Source organism: Nansenia antarctica (genome assembly GCF_963989245.1).
Source record: "Nansenia antarctica genome assembly, chromosome: 6".
Taxonomy (NCBI): domain Eukaryota; kingdom Metazoa; phylum Chordata; class Actinopteri; order Argentiniformes; family Microstomatidae; genus Nansenia; species Nansenia antarctica.
The window spans coordinates 15,050,796-15,070,927 of NC_137676.1; the positions used below are offsets into that span (position 1 = coordinate 15,050,796).

General features: G+C 47.1%; 2 protein-coding genes across 2 annotated transcripts; both read right to left on the minus strand.

Annotated features, from left to right (window-relative positions):
* Positions 1 to 2,938: 2,938 nt before the first annotated feature.
* LOC308159454 (transcriptional regulator QRICH1-like) lies at positions 2,939 to 9,495 on the minus strand. The gene is given in 13 exon segments (XM_080533245.1): positions 2,939 to 4,938; positions 5,108 to 5,198; positions 5,313 to 5,464; positions 5,750 to 5,858; positions 6,045 to 6,159; positions 6,309 to 6,463; positions 6,654 to 6,849; positions 6,998 to 7,243; positions 7,245 to 7,778; positions 7,906 to 8,040; positions 8,176 to 8,310; positions 8,478 to 8,771; positions 9,288 to 9,495. Coding segments are annotated over 12 exon segments (2,310 nt in total). The 5' UTR covers positions 8,736 to 8,771; positions 9,288 to 9,495; the 3' UTR covers positions 2,939 to 4,754.
* Positions 9,496 to 10,345: 850 nt separating this feature from the next.
* Positions 10,346 to 19,184, minus strand: qars1 (glutaminyl-tRNA synthetase 1). Its single transcript, XM_080533770.1, has 23 exons — positions 19,058 to 19,184; positions 17,600 to 17,750; positions 17,386 to 17,495; positions 17,005 to 17,080; positions 16,777 to 16,841; positions 16,485 to 16,538; positions 16,139 to 16,199; positions 15,941 to 16,012; positions 15,753 to 15,838; positions 15,573 to 15,659; positions 15,191 to 15,290; positions 15,005 to 15,083; positions 14,649 to 14,888; positions 14,396 to 14,488; positions 14,114 to 14,251; positions 13,936 to 14,023; positions 12,933 to 13,079; positions 12,714 to 12,815; positions 12,482 to 12,574; positions 12,034 to 12,164; positions 11,852 to 11,918; positions 11,431 to 11,556; positions 10,346 to 11,070 (listed from the first exon to the last, which is right to left on the minus strand). Exons 1-23 carry the CDS (start codon positions 19,166 to 19,168, stop codon positions 11,020 to 11,022), a joined length of 2,328 nt encoding a protein of 775 aa, XP_080389896.1. The 5' UTR covers positions 19,169 to 19,184; the 3' UTR covers positions 10,346 to 11,019.
* Between the last annotated feature and the right edge of the window lie 948 nt (positions 19,185 to 20,132).

Here is a 20,132-nt window from a genome sequence, read left to right on the forward strand (position 1 = left end):
AAACACATTTCGGGCACTGTTGATGTGGGTGCTGCCCTATGCACTGGCGTGTGTGCGTTCGGGTTTGTATACGTTTTTTCAATATTTCCACAGATAATGTGTGATCCATACTGGCCTCTGGAGCAAGGGACAGTGCATCATGGGACGGTCCAGGTGACCACAATGTCTCGCAAACGGCTTCTAGATTATTTCATCACCTCAATTCACCTGAGACAGGTAAGTCCCAGGCAAGTCTCTGATCCTGGTCATACCGGTTATATTGTGTGTCGGGTATGATATGAATGTGTGTGTGTGTGTGTGTGTGTCTCTGTCTGTGTTTGTGTGTGTGTGTGTGTGTGTGTGTCTGTGTGTGTCTGTGTGTGTGTCTGCTGCGTTTCAGAGGGGCTGTCCAGTAGAGAGGATAGTGACACACTACTACTACCCTGCTTGGCCTGACCGGGGTATCCCCAAGGACCCTTCATCTCTCTGTGCCTTCACTGAGAACGTGCGTCAACACCTGGAAACCATGCCACGCCTGGGTCCCACCGTGGTGCACTGCAGGTCAGACCTCCAAACCCTGAACACATCTCCTGTTCACGTAATGTTTCAAAGCAGAAACATGTGAGAATGGGTCTCTTTCTCCCTGTGTCGGTTAGAATTGTGTGTAAAATGTGTACAAAATGGATTGAATTATCTCTTAGAAATGTGTAATCTAATCCTCTGTGTGTGTGTGTGTGTGTGTGTGTGTGTGTCTGTGTGTGTGTGTGTGTCTCTCTCTCTCAGTGCAGGTGTGGGGCGGTCGGGGACGTTTGTGGCGCTGCTCTGGCTGCTGCAGCTGTGCGTGCGCGGGATCCCGCCTGACGTTAGGGCGGCGGTGGAAGACCTGCGTCGACACAGAGTCATGATGGTCCAGAACCTGGTCAGTCTGCTACTAGTGCTACAGTACCCACAATACACTAGGAAAGGGACTCATCTGGAGCTAATAACCTGTTCCCGAATCAACTTGGATGGATTGTATCCCCAGGCTTTCAGTTTGTATTTGTTGAAAAAACGTTTCCTGAGTAATCGCTTGTCATAGAGTATGCCTTGTGGCTATAACCCCTCTGCTGTCCGAGTTTTCTGTTAGAGAATGTTTGTCACTCTCTCTCGTCACTCTCTCTCTTCCTCCCTATGATAGATGTCCTGTGTCTGAGGAGTTCAAAAACTCAGCCTGTCACAAAGCTCTGTTACTGTGAAACGCAAAACTATTGTATGCGGCTTCATGACTTCAGAAATGTGTGTGTACACAGAAGCAGTATATATTCGTCCATCAGTGTCTGCTGCACTGGCTGCGTGGAGGGACTATGGGCACATGGTAAGCACCTTACCCATGCTTAAAATAAATAATAATAAATACGGAACAAAGTTGATAAAAATGTCTCAAAAACATAAATCACTGTTGTTACAGTCAGGCACATTACAATCAGAACCAATTTGACTCATTAATACAACTCTTATTTCCAAGCAGCGGGCAGAGTCAGGGGGCCACTCCACACCTTAATCAAGCCCAGGACCGTTCCCACAGCTCATCCGGGCGTTCCAGTCGAGGGAACCGGGCGAGACAGAGACAGCCCCAGGAGCAGTACACATCAACCCAAACACAAAGCACTGTGCAGCAACTGTTCCACCCTGGGAACCTACTACGGAGACTGCTGCCTTCCTCAATGAATGTTAATCCACGTCCAAACAACTGAGGACTAATGCCCAATTACACACCCCTTAACACACACACACATACTTGACAGACGCACCCTCATCCACACCCCCAATCTAATTGAAAAACACACGCAGGTATGGCGAGGATACAGGGACTACTGTATTTTGTGTACCGCGGTAGTTGACTGTGAGAGCACAATGGTTGCCTGAGGCTGCCTGAACGTGATAAAAGAGATGACAAAAGAAGGCAACAGCAACAGCACTATTTGTCGCTCCCCAGCTCAGTCCCAGAGAGAGAGAACCAGCCTCTCCGGTTAAACCTGTTCCTTCAGGCCGAATTAAAACAACCACAGAGAACCCTGAGATAATGGGGCAAATACCTGAAATAAATCCCAAAAGGTGCTGGAAGACACGCTACACCAGATGACGAGACAAATTAGTAATTACACACGCTACACTGTACATACTCCAGACTTCACATTATAGGTCTGCAAGCCCGTTGGGCCCCGTCATGAACAGATTAGGGCCGGGCTCGGGACGATTTTATTTGGCATATAGATAGGGTTTGGGCCGGCCTGGGCTCTTTGATGCAGACACACATAGGGTTCCCACCGTAAAAATCAATAACAAAATCAAAAACCAAAAAAATCAATAGGCTTTGGGCCTGGGTAAATTATTAACTTGTCGGGTAGGGCCAGGCTTGAATGCCACAGGCTTGGGCCGAGATGTCAGGCCTGCGCAGACTTCTACTTCACATTACTGCCTTACAGGCAAACCAGTTCTGCCTGCGTCAGGTAGTCTTATACAGTCCAAATCTCTGTTGAAATGCCTTTATTTATGTCCCGTTAATCCTCAAAAAGGCTGCCTAGTCTGCTTTACCGAAATATGTGTCATAAACCGTGAGTGTCAAACATTGCTGGGCAAAGATTTGTATGCTCTATTGTGTAATCTGTTTTTAAACTTTCCCCTTTTTAAACATGTGTCTGAGCCTGTTCATTTGTCACACCTACACCAAAAGGGACCCTTTGTTTTATGTCATTATATCAATTGAGTTCTAAACACATCTGAAATCAGAACCACTCAATGAACAAATTAAGCACTAACAATGGTATTCCATTGACCTGTTCATCTCTCGGTTCATCAACAATGTCACTTCAAGATAGTAGCATTTCCATATGGACATTCAAACATAAGAAAACCACACAAACACATGTCAGAGTCGCTGTACAAAACGTTCATGTTTCAAAAACACAGCACGGGCGCCACCATTCTCCTTAAACAACTGTGACATTGCTTACAGTACATAGAGGAAATGTGGGAGTAATACAAATAAGAAAAGAGCCATAAATCCAAACCCCACGTCTCTTTTCAGGTATATTTCATTCATCAGGTAATACTTATGTGATACAAGAACCTGTCTCCACAATCCGAGGCAGAGGGGCTATAGTGGAGGGGGGGTTTTCATCTTCCCCCTTGTGGCGGCTGCAGGTAACTGCAGACTGAGTTGCACTGTGTTGTACAGAAGTCCATATTAGAGAACGGAGTTCCCAGTCTCCTCCTGGGCATGACAGCTTGAGGGTCCATGACTCATTCGTTTTGCCACTGAGATGAAGTCCTTTAGGGGGGCGCTATAGTCCAAGCGCCATTCAATGTGTCCACACCTTGGTGCGCTCTGTGTACTGCACAATATTATAGATACCGATAGAGAGATGGAGAGAAAAAGGGGGGGGGGCGGGGGGGACAAAGGACAACAAATTGAACGTGAGCATTGAGGAGTGCCCAACTACCTGTACAGGTCTGATGACTGAGGCCAGGAAAAAACAAAAGGATTAAAGGCTAATCAAAGATAATTGGAAAATATGAGGAAAGAGAAATGAGAGAAAGCAGCAGGGAGCCAGTCTGGTTTCGACACCAGTGAAAAAAAGACCATAAAAACATATTACTGATTATTACAACATAAAATACATGTACAAATATTATTCCTCAGACTGTTGGTGAGCAGAAACAACAGTTACCATAGTAATGCTTAAATAAGAATGTCCAACATAACGAACAGGCAGGCAACTGTTTCCTTTGGCAAAGTCATGTGACGGTAGGGGCTGTGAAGAATGTGCGGGTCTCTAAGGCATATGAGCTAATCATCTGTGTATGGATAAGGCATGTGATCTCTATATGGATGATAGTTAAGAATGAATAGTGTGTTCAGATGGGCATACAACATTGCTGCGTTTCTGACCATAAGAAACATATTATGCGTGTCGTCTTAAAAGGGACACTTCACCGATTTGTCTTGTCCAGATCCCCTTCACCAACATGTGGGCATGTGAAACGGCTTCTAAATGCAATCTGTAGATCAAAAGCTAAGGATGCCTAGTTTGAGCATTTTACCCTGAGTGGTGTCTAGTATTTCGGGGTGTCATGTTTTGAAGGGAGGAGTGAGTTTAGCATCTCCAAAATTAGCTACTGCTAATTACTGTTGAACAAATCTACTGTTTGTTTACATCCATTAGCACTATGCTAGCCAGTGGCGGTTCCTGCCTCTCAGATTTGATAAGGCAGATATTGAGAACGAAACATGACTGGGGGGGAGTTTCTTGTCAACACGTGCATAATCTGCACATAAATCAGTGAATAAACACTCGGAGCAACCTCTCACTCACGCTAGCAGCCTATTCAGACTTCAAAGCCGAAAGCGCTAACGCATCCTGTACATCTATCACTTGTGTTTACTTCCATGCGTATTAGCTTAGACGCACCTCCGTGGCTGGCTGGGAGCCGCAAAGCACTATGGATGTTGTAGGATTTAAATCATTTGGACAGATTACATCTTGTTCTGATAAAAGGCCATTTTCTCGCTTATTTATTAAACAAAGACCACTTATAACACTTCCAAGCTGTTGAGTGGTGACCATCAGTGAAATGTTCCTTTGAAAGAGCACAATGTGGGGATGATGTGGGGGGGGGGGGGGGGGGAATACCAAAAATGCAAAACAACGAGCGGAAAAAAAAATAGCATTGAAGAGGAGAGCAATGGAGGCTGAACATTGTCCGTTTATCGTTCTCCTCCTCCTCCGTTCCAGCTAGTGCGTGTTTGCCGTAGTGATGATTTCCTGTATTTCCCGTATGATGAGGATGCGTGCGAGCATGTGCTCCAGCTGCTCTGGCGCCATTGGCTGAGAGGAGTACCACATGGGGCTGTTGGGTGCCACCACAGGCTCGGGGGTCAGGTAGAAGGTGTCGTTACGACCTCTGGCGCTCTGCGGACTGAGAGACGGAAAAAAAGGGGATTAGTGTGAGAGATCTGCACTTTTTCTTTCTTTCTTACAAATGTGGGGGCTTTAAAAGAGGCCCTAATGGTGGTGATGTGGCCCTGCACTACCTCCCTCCCTTCTCCACTTTCCCTCTCTCCACCTCCTGTCTTTCGCCCACTCACCACTTGAAGAGGTAGAAGTCGTAGAGCTTGATGGGGCAGCGTAGTGGGTTATCTGGATGTTCCATCTGCTCTGCATACATGTCATCTGAAACTACGACAGAAAAGTCACAGGTGACGATAATAATAATAATAAAATAAAATAAACTCTTAATGTCATGTGACCCCATATGTTTTGACCCTGAGGCCTCAGCGTTTGACCTCTCACCTTTCTGCCCTATGTGATGGTGTCCTGCGGCCTTCAGGTAGCGGATGCAGGTGTTCTTGTCTTTGGGGTTGGTGGAGCTCTTCCTGGTGTGTCTCAGGACCTTGGAGAAGGCCACCTTCTGGTGCTGCTCCACCGTCCTCAGATGGAAATGCCTAGAGAGGAGGGGGTATGTTGGACATCATGTCGGGGTATGTCGGGAGGGGGTATATCGGCCATCAGCAGAGAGGGAGAGAGAGGAAAGGTAGAGAGAGTGTGTGTGTGTGTGTGTGTGTGTGTGTGTGTGTGTGTGTGTGTGTGCATGAATGTGTGCATGAAAGTGTGCGTGTATGTGTGTGTGAATGTGTGCGTGTATGTGTGCGTGTATGTGTGCGTGTATATGTGCATGAATGTGTGCGTGTATGTGTGCGTGAATGTGTGCGTCAGCGTGCATGTCTCACTTGGTGTTGAAGAACATTAGCGTTGTCATTAGTGTTGCAGGGGAGTGTGCTCCCAGCTGTTTACATTCCCACAGCATCTCCTCTGTCACGTGACTGGGGATGAAGTACCCTGGGGAGGGAGGTAGAGAAACAACACCTGAACACCAGAGGCCAACGGTAACAACATGAACCAACTGGATTGCAATTGCTTATTTGCTGTGTTTATTTGCACAAAAAAAAAAAAAGACAATAGTAAGATAAGTAAGTTCATAAAAAAAGGTTCCTGTGCCTGAGTTGCTTGTGCTTGTTTTCTGACCTAGTGGATGGACAGATGGCGTCCACGGCTCCAGTATCTGATGCAGACTGTGGGCGAAGCGTGCGTAGTACGGGTCTGAGAACACGTCATCCACACGACCGTTATCACACAGATACTACAGAGAGACACGGGAGACACAGAGAGACAGAGAGAGAGAGAGAGATGGGGGTGTTGTTAATGATATCCTATTCAATGTTAAAGACACACTGAGATGGAACAATTACTGATTCTGTGTGTGTGTGTGTGTGTGTGTGTATGACATACTTTCTGTATGCAGAGGAAGACATAGTAGAGCACGTCAGCGTCGTAGAACTCCCCCTCCAGCCCCCGGGTCTCCGTGGTCATGAGAGAGAGCGCCATGCTGAGCTCAGCCACCGCACTCGACACCAGGTCCTCCTGAAACCGCAAGGCCTGCCGACCTATACACAGACACACACCCACACACACAAGCGCATGCACAAAAAGGCAGGAATTAATAAGTGTGTGTATATGTGTGCACAGTATGTATGTAGTATGGTAATGTGTGGGTATGTGTGTGTGTGTGTGTGTGTGTGTGTCTGTATGTGTGTGTGTGTGTGTGTGTTTGTGTGTGTGTGTGTGTGTACTCACGTCCGATGGGAGCTAGTTTGGTCCTCTCCTCCTTGTCCAGCTCGGTGTTCTTCCTCTGGGCCCAGAGCCGCCACATCTCCAGGCCCTCCTCCGGCTTCAGAGAGGCGGGCAGCAGCAGCTCCGTCTGCACCTGCCCCTGGTTCTGGTTCTGGTCCTGGCCCTCCATCTCCATCTCGGCTATAGTGACCGTCTGACCCTGTTTAGAGGACACACCGGGAAGCATGCAATCTTTTGCGACCACCGGCGCCTTTCAAAGCCCATGTTTCCTCTGCTGACGTTAAACAAGTGATGAATTTTTGGTGTAAATCGTATAGAACCGTAGCTTTATTTACCTGCTGTATTACCTGCAGTTGCTGCGTGTCCTGCCCCACCACTCCCTGTGGGTGCAGCACCTGCTGCTGGGGGTCCCAGATGAACGACTGCGTGTTGGGGTACCCCTGCACCGTCACGATGTTACCGTTCATGAACTGCGCCGGGAACAGGTTGTTGGCGGCCAGCGTCTGCACCACCTCCTCCTGACCTCCCACACCCGGAGACCCTGTTATTGTGGACACCGCCTGCGCCGTCACCCCCCTCCCGACCCTGGCCGACGGTGACCATTTTGAGCTTGTTGTTGCTAGCGATAGTCACCTGCGTCTGTGCGGTCGTCGCCATGGTCGTGGCGTTCGTCCCGGTGACCTGCATGGCGCCGTAGGCCTCCTGGGGGATGGCGATGTGCGTGATGCCCTGGTCGCGGCCTCCGCCGGGGGCCGAGTACACGGGGATGGTCCAGGTCTCCCCCGTGGGGCTGGTGATGGTGCCCGTGGCGCTGTACAGGTGGGCGCTGTCCACGGTGAGCAGGTCCGGCCGCAGGGACACGTAGCTCTGCTGCTGCCCCTGGCCCTGGGGGATGGCCAGCACGGTGGCCAGCTGCTGCCCGGGGAGGGCGTAGGACACGGTGATGGGCATGTCCACTTTGCGCTTCTTGGCTGGCTGGAGGACCCCTCCTCCCTGGGTGGTGGTGGCCAGCACCCTCCTCTCGGCGCCGTCCCCTCCCCCCTGATGCTGGGTGGGGGAGAGGGCTCCCACCGTCTGGATCTGGATCTGCTGCCCTCCGGCCACAGCGGCCACCAGCTGGGCCTGCAGCTGAAACACAGGGAAGGAATGGAGGGAGAGGCTTCAAAACACCTCTTACGTTAACGTACACGTGTGTGTGTGTGTGTGTGTGTGTGTGTGTGTGTGTGTGTGTGTGTGTGCGTGCGTGTGCGGGTACCTGTTGGTGCTGTTCCTCTGTGAGTTCCCCAGGCTGTATGAACTGGGCTGTGGTCAATCCCTGAAGCTGTTGATGGGAGGGCATCTGTAGTACCTGTCCCACCGCCTGACCCTGGTGGTGCTCCTGGATCTGTACCTGGAGAGAAACGGGAGGGGGCATGAGGACACGCAGAGAGACGATGAGGGACAGAGGAGGCAGAGAGAGCGCGAGAGAGAGAGAGAGAGAGAGAGAGAGAGAGAGAGAGAGAGAGAGAGAGAGAGAGAGACTGACCTGTATTATCTGTTGTTCTGAGGCGTTCTGCACAGCTGCAGTCAGTTCAGGCGAGAGCTGCTGCTGAGCTGTAGACACCTGTACCTGCTGCTGCTGCTGCTGCTGCTGCTGCTGTGGCTGGATCTGCACTTGTACCTGTGTGTCAAACATAAGATGGGGAGGAACTGTGTGATATATATATATAAAAACAAAAATCCAAACAAATAAAATATTCTCACTAACTATGCCAGATGCAGAGTCTTTATTGTTCTCTCTCACACTCACACACACACACGCGTACACACGCACACTGTCCGTCTTACCGGACAGGCCAGCTCCAGCAGCGACCCTGCCACCTCGGTGCTGTCTGTGTAGATGCAGTTGGCCTCCTGTTGGTACACCATGGTGGTAGTAGTGGTTGTGTTTGTATCGCCGCCCTGCTGGTTGAACTCCTGTAGAGCGTCTGGGCCCTTGTTGGCCAGCGACTCCAGGAACTCCTTCATGCGATGTTGGGGAACACTGCGAGCCTTCAGCCTCACAAGCTCCTCAAACGACCCAGAGCCCTCCTGGGAGTTGTTCATCGCGGCCAGACACTTCTCTTTCCTCTGCAGGGGGATCTACGGACAGAGACAAAGATTAATAAAGTCAGATTCTTGGCACAAAGTGTTAGTCTCTCAAATATAGGGTTAGGATCTTCGAGGAGGATCTGAAGACTGATGCCTTTCGGTTAGGATCAGACTTAAGAGAGACGTGGGTCATGGGTCACACAGGAATTGGATTATCGCTCACAAAACAAGACAATCATAAGCTTTATAGTCCCAGACTGCACAAAAGAATCTGTTTGATTAGCTGACAGGCCATCCACCGATCACAGTCCAACTCCAGTAATGTTTGCTGACAGATCTGGAATCCTGGACTGCCCCAAAAGCAAGGAAAAGAGAGATAGCTGTACAGTCCAGGTCGCACCTATGCCAGGGATCGCTTTCTCGCTGATTTCATAATAGCGACACGTTGGACTAGACTAGGTATCAATATCAATGCACCACACATAAATGAATTTGAGTGAATAATATGCGTCTAGTGATCACTCTAGTTAGCTGCAGTTCGCTCCAATCCATTCCCCGTCTTTTTACCTCTCCAGTTCTGTCTTCTCCCGGGCAGACCAACTCCACACTCTCTATCCGCCCAGAAACGTGTTGTTGAATACCCGAAGAATACCCGTTCTTGTGCAAAGTAGAGAAGCCAATTGTCCCTGTGTTGTTTGTTGTCTTTTTTAGTCACAGTTTCTCGCTATCTCGTCTATATTAATATTTTCAATTATCTTATCCGCTCAAATTTCAGTGGGCGCCATCTTACAACAGTAGCCTTTCGGCCAATCAGCTGGTGTTCTACGGTGGTGTTCTTCCTCACGCGAGATTACCTGCACCAGATACCGCGAGACTAGGGATTGATGTGACGACTGTTTTAAAGGAGACATGTTGGTGAACGATATATTGTCTATAATCACCTCTGCTTATTATTAATTATTCTAAAATCAGAATCATTGTTTTGCAATTGTGAATGTCGTGTCGTTCATTATGCTTTGCCGACACAGGAGGTGCACTATTCACTTTCCATCTGAATTACTCCATCAAAACAGTTCACAAACGCAGAACACAAACAGCCTCGTTAGATCCAAATGAGTATTACAATAGTCTACACAGCACTGTGTTATGAAATATGCTCATTTCGATACAGAACACAGTCTGCACCCATCATTTTAGTAAAGTGGTTTGGTAATTGTGTCTACCCCAGTCCACCTTAAAGAGCCAGGCATGTGCTAGACAAGAGCTTCTCACTGGTCCCTTGCTCTGTTGTTCTCTTAAGGTGGAACACAAGAAACCTACCAAGTTTTTTGATGGAGCTGGGATAGCTTTGGACAAGCGAGGGTTAATTCCCACGCACTCCACTTCACCCAGCATGGTCTGTGTTGTCTTCTCTGCCAGTGTCTTATAGTGTTGAAGTTTTGTCATTTGACTAAAGCTGACGTTACTGCAGAATATTGCACACAGTATCAGATAGCATCATTCAGAACAGAAGCATTGCCATGTTTGCCTTCATAAGTCTGGATATAATTGTTCAAGCAAGAAACTCATGATGTATGCATATGGTTCAGCAATCATCTAAGTCCGACAAGGAGAAGGAGTTATTGTAAGATCAATTTAAATAGAATTTATTCAGGTCTCTCAAAATGTCACGTGTGTCACTTATCCAAGTTTACAAAAAAGCACATCCGATCCGTATGTGGCAGTTTGGAACAGTTGACCTACCACACAATTGTAAGAAAACAAAATGTTGCATTAGTGAGCATCTTTTCTGTGTGACATTTGCACAGTGCCGAGCATGCTATTAGAAGGACCGGCTTGTACTATTTAGATAACAGTAAGGCGCAAGTTGCAGTGCGACATATGAGGGTTATCATTACAACAAACATTTGTCATAGTGAAAAGATCTTGGATCTGTTGCTTAGCATGTAGAGTGGCGATACCGCAAGAGGTCACTTACGAAACGCTACCAAAGTCTATGCAAATGCTTCACTGAGAAAGATGCACACAAACACACAACAGTTAGTTCCGACTAAGTAATTTGATTGGACAAGAGGCATTCCATGAGTACCGATATACAGTATATAACAGCACTGGGACTTTTAACTATATGCATCACTCGGCCGCACAGAGGCCTGCAGCCTCGTACCTACGACCGAATCCCAGCCGTGCTGATATTCAGTATAACAGCACTCCCTCTCGTGTGATATTGCTTAATTAAACATGTTTCTAAGGGCTCATGGGAAGAAGGTGTTGTAGCTTGATCCAAGCCCCCGTCCAATCAGATCTTCCCAGGGTCCTCTTTGAGGGTGACGGTTCTGTTGAAGACGAGCTGTAGGGAGACAAAGGCCGATGTTATCACATGACTCATGTTTTATACGTTTATGTTTTGATTGTCAGGAGTTGGTCAATGCATGAGTGGAATAAATTAGTGACTAATAAATCCAAGGAAGTCCAGGAAACTGAGAATAGTCATTGGTGAACTAATCATGCATTTTGAATAGCACCGACCTCACCTTACTAAGTCAATTTCCTATATGTGCAAAATACTTGGCAATAAAAATAATTCTGAATTCTGGTTCTGATCTATAGGATGTGAAGAATTTAAATGTTATGGAATATTTGGTGGATAGTTTGCCATACTCTTTGCCATGGATCGTATATGGACCAATGAGTCCTGGTCGGTCTGTACCTTGTCTGCAGTGCTGTCGGGGTCCATGGAGAAGTATCCAACTCTCTCAAACTGGAACTTATCAAAGACCTTCGCCCCCCTCACCGAGCTGTCCACCAAGGCGTTGTCAATCACCTGCATAGAATGCTACGATAAGAGACAGAGGAGAGGCGTTAAGAACACATTCATCTGGGGCGCCTGGGTGGCGTAGCTCGCTAAGGTGCATGCCACGTAATCGCATAGTCCCTGGTTCGATTCCAGCCACTGACCTATCCTTCCAGTCAATCTCTACTGTCTCTATCCCAATAAAGCAGAAATGCCTTAAAAACATATTTATAAAACAACAACAACAACACAATTAATCTATGCGTGCATCTTAATAGTCTAAACTGCCTCTTCTGCTTATTTCCTTTAAATGTGCTTCTCTACAGGGGCGACTCACAGGGTTGATGTCACTCAGGAATCCACCAGGCACCTCGGAAGAGTCCTCTGGATTTTTGTGCAGGAATCTGCAGGGACAGCCCAAAACAGAGGGACATGTAAATCATCACACAGACTAACATTGTTCCCAGGAGGACACCTAACCCGATGGAACCGACCGCCGGGCAGACGGGCAGGACTTACAGTCTCTCGTAGAGGCGCACTTCACACTGCAGGGGCTGGCTGACCCAGTGGATGAAGGCCTTGGGTTTCTCTACAACGTCGAAGGAGCTGCAGCAGTGCACCTCCAACTCCACCACCTTACCCTGGGGGTCCTGAGAGAGAGAGAGAGAGAGAGAGAGAGAGAGAGAGAGAGAGAGAGAGAGAGAGAGAGAGAGAGAGAGAGAGAGAGAGAGAGAGAGGACGACAGGAAAAAGAGGTGGGAAAGAGAAAGGGGGGAGGTAGCAGAAAACAAAGTCATGAACAGAGGGCCACAAACAGAGAGAGAGAGCAGGAGAGAATGTTTGAGAGAATGTTTGTTTCTTTAGTATTTACAGACTGTGAATACAAAACAGGGTATGTTTGTAGTAATAACGTAATATGTAATAAAGTAATAATCACTGTCCTCGTGGAGAGGGGGCCTCAGTCTTACCTTGATGACCCGTTGCACAGAGATGATATACCCAGCATGCCTTAGGCCCACCGGCTGCCCTGGGGTCAGCCGCTTATAGCCCTTCTCCATAACCTGCAGGGGGAGACAGAGAGCATGATTAGTCACGTACAGACACACAACTACCAAAATGTACACATGCAGATGTATATTCACAGTCTCTCTCACTCTCACACACACACACACGCACTCAAATACTACCCCTGGCACTGACCTCTCTGAAGTCATTCTGTTCGATGAAGATGGTGGGTGTGAAGGGAACCACATGGCTTCCCATGAACTCATTGGATGGGAAATCCGGCACACGGAAAACAGACTGGTTGAGAGGAGGAAGGATGAATGAATATTGATGATGAAGATTGTTAGATTGTTTGTGTGTGTGTGTGTGTGTGTGTATGTGTGTATGTGTATGTATGTAAGTGTGTGTACAGACCTCTGTGTCCTTTGGCAGGTTGGTGATTGTGACTTTGAGGGGCTCCAGAACAGCCATGGCTCTGGGGGCGTGGTCATTAAGCACCTCCCTCACACATGAATCAAGCATGTGGGGCTCTATCGTTATCTGGGCAACTGTCACTCCCACCTGGAAAGATCAGACATGTCAATGTAGTTAACTTTGTCAGTTTGCTGTCACGGCATGCTTAAAACACACCAGTGCTCGCGCGCATCTCTCCATACTCTTAACACTCGAACAGCCGTGCCTTTTTTACCTACTAAAAGAGCCCCTCTTTACAATGCTCAAGCTGCTATTTACACACACCGACCACTATTTGGCCGCTTGTAAATTAGTCTGCTTCCTACTAGTGTTGTTCCGATACCATTTTTTGATCCCGATACCGATACCGATACCTGACCGTGCAGTACTTGCCGATACGGAGTACCGATCCGATACCACGGCGTTTGAAAAAACAAAGCAAAAAAACATGTTTTTTGAGCCGCATACTAACCTCGATGTAAAATTATTGCTAACACTTAGTCTGGCACTGCTCAAAACCTTTGTAAAACTCGTAAAGTTTTTGTAAAACTTAAGTTAAAAAAATAAAATAAAAACGTACGTTTTTGTAAAGTACTCGCCGATACCGATACCAGCATTTTTGTGCGTATCGGTGGCCATGCCGATACTAGTATCGGTATCGGAACAACACTACTTCCTACACAGAAAAACGGCTAAATAGCGTTATACTAGCTTATCCTGATGTGATTTTGAAAATGTAAGGATACTGGGTGGTAGAACGCACATATCTAGGAAAAGTCATGAAAGGAGGGTCCTGAAATGTTAGAGTGCAAAGATATACAATGTTTCTTTACTCACAGCCTCATGGCTGTTCTAGTGTTAAAGTTCTCCCTCGCAAATGACCCTGCATCTTCGCTTTCCTTCCTCCCCAACCCTCCCTCCTTCCCACTCTCCCTCCCTCCCTCCCTCCCTCCCTACCCCGTACCCGTGCACAGAAGTTGTTGATGGCCTCGGCAGGGAAGCCCCTCCTCCTGAGAGCGGTCAGAGTGAAGAGACGAGGGTCATCCCAGTCCCTGGAAAACACAACATTAATGTTAGTCCACACACACGCACACGCACGCGCACGCACACACACACACACAATCTGCTGCTGTGATTCTGACCTGACGCAGCCAGACTCCACCAGTTGGATGATCTTCCTCTTGGAGACCACGGTGTAGGTGAGGTTCAGACGACCATACTCCCACTGCACCGGGCAGTACACATCCAGAGTGTTGCACAGCCAGAAATACGACGACCGCCTGTTCGAGAGATACAAACACTGTTAAAGCCCCCCCCACACACATACACACATATGACACTGCTAGACATAAGAGAGTAGAGAACACATACACAGAGCATTACAGAAGAGTAAATCAATCAAAGGCGCGCACACACACACACACCTGGCCTGGAATTCTTTGGTGCAGAGCGAGTGTGTGATGTTCTCTATGGAGTCACACAGACAGTGGGTGTAATCGTAGGTGGGGTAGATACACCTAGAGAGAGAGAGAGAAAGAGATAGGTAGAATTAGGATGATCATAAATAATGAACACAGTTTTGTGTAGTGTGTGTGTGTGTGTGTAATACATCATGTGTGTCTTGTGAGATGGGGAGAGGCGCATTTGATGCAGTGAGTGTGTACCCATGGGTCGTACCATGCGTCCCCTGTCCGATGGTGGGCAGTGTATTTGATTCTGTAGGCCACGGGATCCATCTTGCCGTCCTCCATGACCGTCTTCATCCTGAGTGTGGCCTCGCCCTCAGCAAACAGGCCCCGCTTCATCCTCTCAAAAAGAACCAACGACTCCTCAGTAGGACGCTCGCGCCACGGCGACGGGGGTGGGTTGTGCCCCTTCAGCTCCTCCCCGCGCTGATGACACACATAGGCATGGCCCCTGGGGAGGAGAGGAGAGTAGACACACACACACACACACACACACACAGTTAAGATACACTAAAGATACAGAAACACACAAGCTAACACTCCTGCTCATCTGCTAGTTCCGTTCACCTGCAAATCATTTCTACTGCCAAGTCGTAAAGGCGCTGGAAGTTGTCTGACGCATGGGTGACCGCATGGGGCTTATAGCCTGAGAGAGAGAGGGAGAGAGAGACTGGTATTATACCACAGCTCTCCTGATGTTCTGCCAGCGTTATTGGGACATCTGGATAACGTCGTACAGCAGGACCGACTCACCCAGCCACTCCACCATGTCCCTGATGGCAGTGAAGTACTTCTCCTCCTCCTTCTCTGGGTTGGTGTCGTCATACCTCAGGAAACAGATCCCATCGTTGGCCTGAAGGGGGCGATAGAGAACAGCTCAGGTCATGGGGGCCAGTAGGGTGGTATAGATAGAAGGTGTGGCTGTGGGAGTATTATGTGCTATTCTACTGTATGAATAGCGGTCCTCTGTGGCTCAATTGGTAGAGCAACAGCGTTAACAGCGGTAAGGTTGCAGGTTTTATTTGCGCTGGGACCATATATACTGAACATTTAGGCAACTCACTGCAATGTAAGTCGCTTTGGATAAAAGCATCAGCTAAATGGCATAATATTACAATTATTATTTTCCCCGTACCTTGGCGTAGCCGAAATTGAAGTTAATGGCCTTGGCGTGCCCGATGTGAAGGATACCGTTGGGTTCGGGGGGGAAACGAGTACGGATCTAAAATGAGAGAAAAAAACAGTTGAACTTGTACGGAGCCATTTTGCAGTGGTCATTTCCACCATGCAAAGACGACCTTTCTAGTGACGCTACCTGTCCCCCGGTCTGTTCCAGGTGCTGCTTTAACAGGTTCATGGTGTTGGGAGTGACCACGTAGCCCTCCGTCGTATAGTTCTCTCCTGTAGAGACAGGTCAGGGTTAGAGGTCAGAGGTCAGGTTAGTAAAGAGCCATATCAGAGTAATGGCCAGCAGAGAGACTAGTGAATGTTACAGTAACACACCTGGCTTGTGGAACTTCAATGCCTCTCCTCTGAGCTGCTCCATTAAGGATTTGCCCTCGACCTGCACCTCCCCTACATGCACACACACACAATTTTTTACACATAAAATTATATCCACCACTGTGATCATTTGAACCCTGTGCTGACCCCCCCACCCCCCAACCCCCTACTCCCCAACATCCCCCGTTCTGCCCTTACCGTTCACAGCCATCACCTCGTCCTTCTTCGCCTTCACCTCACTCTCTTTCGCCTTGGGCGCCTGCACACACACACACACAATTTTATGAACAACATTTGCATATACTTAGTCAATGATACATTGGTATACAGTTGCAATCAAAATTATTCAACCCCCATTGCTTATTGGCAAAATGTAAAATGTTCCAGCTGTTTGCAATAAACAAAGTAGACAAGAATGTTGGATAACGTTGCAGGGTCTAAGAAATGGTTTTGACCGAATTCTCCCTCTAGTACTAAGATGTGACTCTGAGAGAGTATGTTCATAAATAATCATGTTGTGGTTATGACGTGTCTGAAGTTTCACCTTGGGTTTTTTCTCCAGGTCGGCTTCTGTCTTCGGGCCCAAGAGGTGGAGGACCTGAGAGAGAACAGGGTCAGGGTTACAGACAGAGACACACACTGCTCTGAGCAGACACTCACACACACAACACAAAAATAAACTCAAGGCATATATTTGTTGATACACAGAGTACATTCAGAAGACATATCACACCATTGACACTCACACACACACACACACACACACACACACACACACACACACACACACACACACACACACGTGTGTTTGTGTGTACACTCACATACACGCTCACCTGCATGTCCACCTCGTTTTTGATGGTTTTTCCATCAGCCCACTTCAGGCCAGCACGAGCCTCTCCTGTGGGGCATAATCACTAATTATAAGACTGACAACCCCCTTTCTGGCATAGATACACCCTCTCTTCCTTGAATCGATGAGTACTTTCGATTGGATTTGAATCGAGGAGTACTTTCACCAAACCCTCCAAGAGATAAGTATTCAAACATGGCCGAGGTCTTACCCATGAGCAGTCCCATGTTGAAGCGGTAACGCTCATTCAGCAGCTGTTCCTTGTGCTTCTTGATCACTGCCTCCACCTGAAAACAGACCACAGTGATCAAGTCCCCCTCACTCTAAAGCAGTGTCTGTCAGTCATTATCACGACACAGGGGTACGTTAACTGCATGACATCCCTAACCCAAATCGACCCATAGCTACAATAACCAAGCAATTGTGGTAGATTTGAGAGTATTGGATAGGTGTCGACAATAATAGAGTATGAGAGTACACAATCCTCTTAGATCTACACAAATGCCTGAGGGGTCGGTGCTGGCATCGGTTTTGGATCGACAACCTTAGAAACTACATGACGACAACAAGTTGGAGGAGTTCAGGTCCTCACCGAGTCTTCTATCTGCTCTGGCGTTATGACCACTCCTACTCCGCACGCACACTCAAACTCCTTCTGGTCAAGGGGGTCCTGTGGGTGACTCTTCACAAAGTCCAGGGCAGCTAGACACAGAGAAACATAGTAAGCGTAAACATAGTAAGCGTAAACACATAGTCAGCGATTATCAATAGAATGTGTGTGTGTGTGTGTGTGTGTGTTTGTGTACCTGCCAGCTGCAGCTCTGTGACGATCTTACGCTGGGCGATGCTGTCTGTGAGGAAGGCCAGGCGTTTGGTGTCTCTGAGGCGAGAGGCCATGTTGTACAGGACAGTCCCCAAGGTTTTGTCCACTCCTGCCTCCCCAAGCACCCGCTGGGCCTAACCGGTAGAAACAAACAGACGTTAATTAGCGGTAGCGGAAGAGTTGACTAAGTATTTCCTCCACTCAAAGTACTAGTCCTACATCCTCCAATCAGGAGAGGGAGTAAACAGAAGATGCCCTCGAGACTGACGTCAGGTCATTTTTTGTGTTTTTTCCCCCAATAAGATTTGGAGAAGGTAGTTAGCGAACTGATCACTGATCACATCTACCGAAAGCCCCAATGATAACAGTCAAGCTGTCAATAATTATAATAATAATAATTATTATTATTATAATAGCTGAGATTTATATAGCGCCTTTCAAGAGACCCAAGGACGCTTTACATAGTGACAGAAAGACAGTCATACAGACAAACATAAAACACAGAAACTAAGGCCAACTGACTAACTAGGGGCCAAAGGCCTTGGTGAACATGTAGGTTTTGAGGGATGATTTGAAGGTGTCCAGGGTAGGGGCGTTGCTTGCGGATCACTAGAGAGTTCCAGAGGGCTGCCACACTGAAGGCAATCACAGTCTGGGTTGCACTAGCCAGGCAGTAGGGGACAGCAACTGTATACGATACTATGTACGGTGGAGTGTGGAGACGATATGGGTTATTCTCAGATGGTCAAATCAGGGTAACACATAGGCTACATTTTAAAAACTTGGGAAACAGAGATTTGAATACAAAGGAGCAGAAGACAGATGAAACCTAAAGTTCTTTAAACTTAAGTATTTAAACAAATGTATAAGAACCAAAGCCTAACTGGCTTTAATCTTTAGTCAGTTTAATAATGCCCTTCTAATTTAAGGCTCACAATCACCTTTCACAATGAAATAGTATGGGTATATTAGGCTATACATTTCCTGAATCCCTAGAGTCATGTGAGTATTCCAGTTGTTCTGTTTTGTTTCTCTGATGTTCCTAGATGCCATAGGGCTAAAGTAAATGATATAGATTAGGCGGAAATTAATCTGTGTCATTGACATTTTGAAGAGCTCCAGTGACCTATATGTGTCAGAAAGATTCACAACTGGTCTTGAATGAAAGCTAAAAAGGTCCCCTTTAAAATGATGCAATTTACCATAGGGGGTGGTTAACTTCATGAACTATGACTCAGCTGCCACTCAGCTGAATTGGTATCATACCAAAATATAATCTACAGACGTATCTTTAAAAAAAATAATATATAAGCAAGTTTTGACACCTTGATTGAGTGGCACTGGAATCTGCTGGTCTGGCCCATGGACTGAACTAGAAGGTTCCATACTTGCCTGTTCGGCAGACATTTCATACCGCTCTCTATCTGATCATTCATCATACCTGAGCGATAGCATCCTTGAGGGCAGAACTTAGTGCTTCATTTTTCAACGTCTCCTTCGCTTTCTGCTCACTGAGCCCGATAGAAGTGAAGAGTGTGACAGGATCCGCCATCTTTCGCCACACACACCCGGCCTGACACGCCGGAGAAAGGGCTTTTTCTGAAGGGGCGGGGCCTAACTTCCTCTACTCTACGGAAGCGTGAAGAGTAATTATGTGAACCAACCGCATTCCTTTGCTTAAAAGCATCTAACCAATCCTGATGTTCTTTCATTGAAGTCGTCAGTCTAAGTTCTGTGAGCGAGCCAATCGGTGGTTGTGTTGACATCTGGAGGGGCGGGGAGTCTTATGTTGGATGGTTGCATCAGACAGAAAATATAGTGGTATTTATAACTGAGGGATAAATACGAAGGTCTAGGTAAGAAAGATAAAACCTATAAATTCTTAATCGTAACCCTGCGTCTGATTGAAATTAGTGATTTTTCTGAGTACAATTTACGTACTCGGAGAGAACTTGAAGTCAACATAATTTAAGGTCTTTGTTGCCCATCAACTCCAGTCGTCAAACTCCGCGAAAGTCATTATGGGCCCACACAACGCGAACGACAGACGTGCAGAAATTGTAAACATTGCAATCGAGGTAGGATTACTATCGGATGTATCGGTTGGTTGTTTGGAGATCTTAGCTGAGGGCTTTTTAAATTGATGATATATCTGAGTTGACTTTTGCATTGTGCATAGCCTGAACCTAAGAATGAATATAGCTCATTCATTAGATTAGCAAATATGTAGTTCGTCTTGATGTTCATCTTCTGTAAAGATTTGGTTTTTTTACATGTCTGTTTTATTTGCTCCAAAGTCACATATCCAACACCACATGATGCCACTTCCTTTTTGGAGGGAATTTTGAATACAGTGAGGTATGTTTCTACTCCTCCTCTTCAATATTTCATCAATATTATTGCTTGCACGTAGAGTGGGTTAATTGCCTGTCAACCGTGTTATCAACATGTTCTTGTGTACCGGTACTTGCTTTAAATTATATATTTACAAAAATGTAGAGAAAGTGTATAAAAAC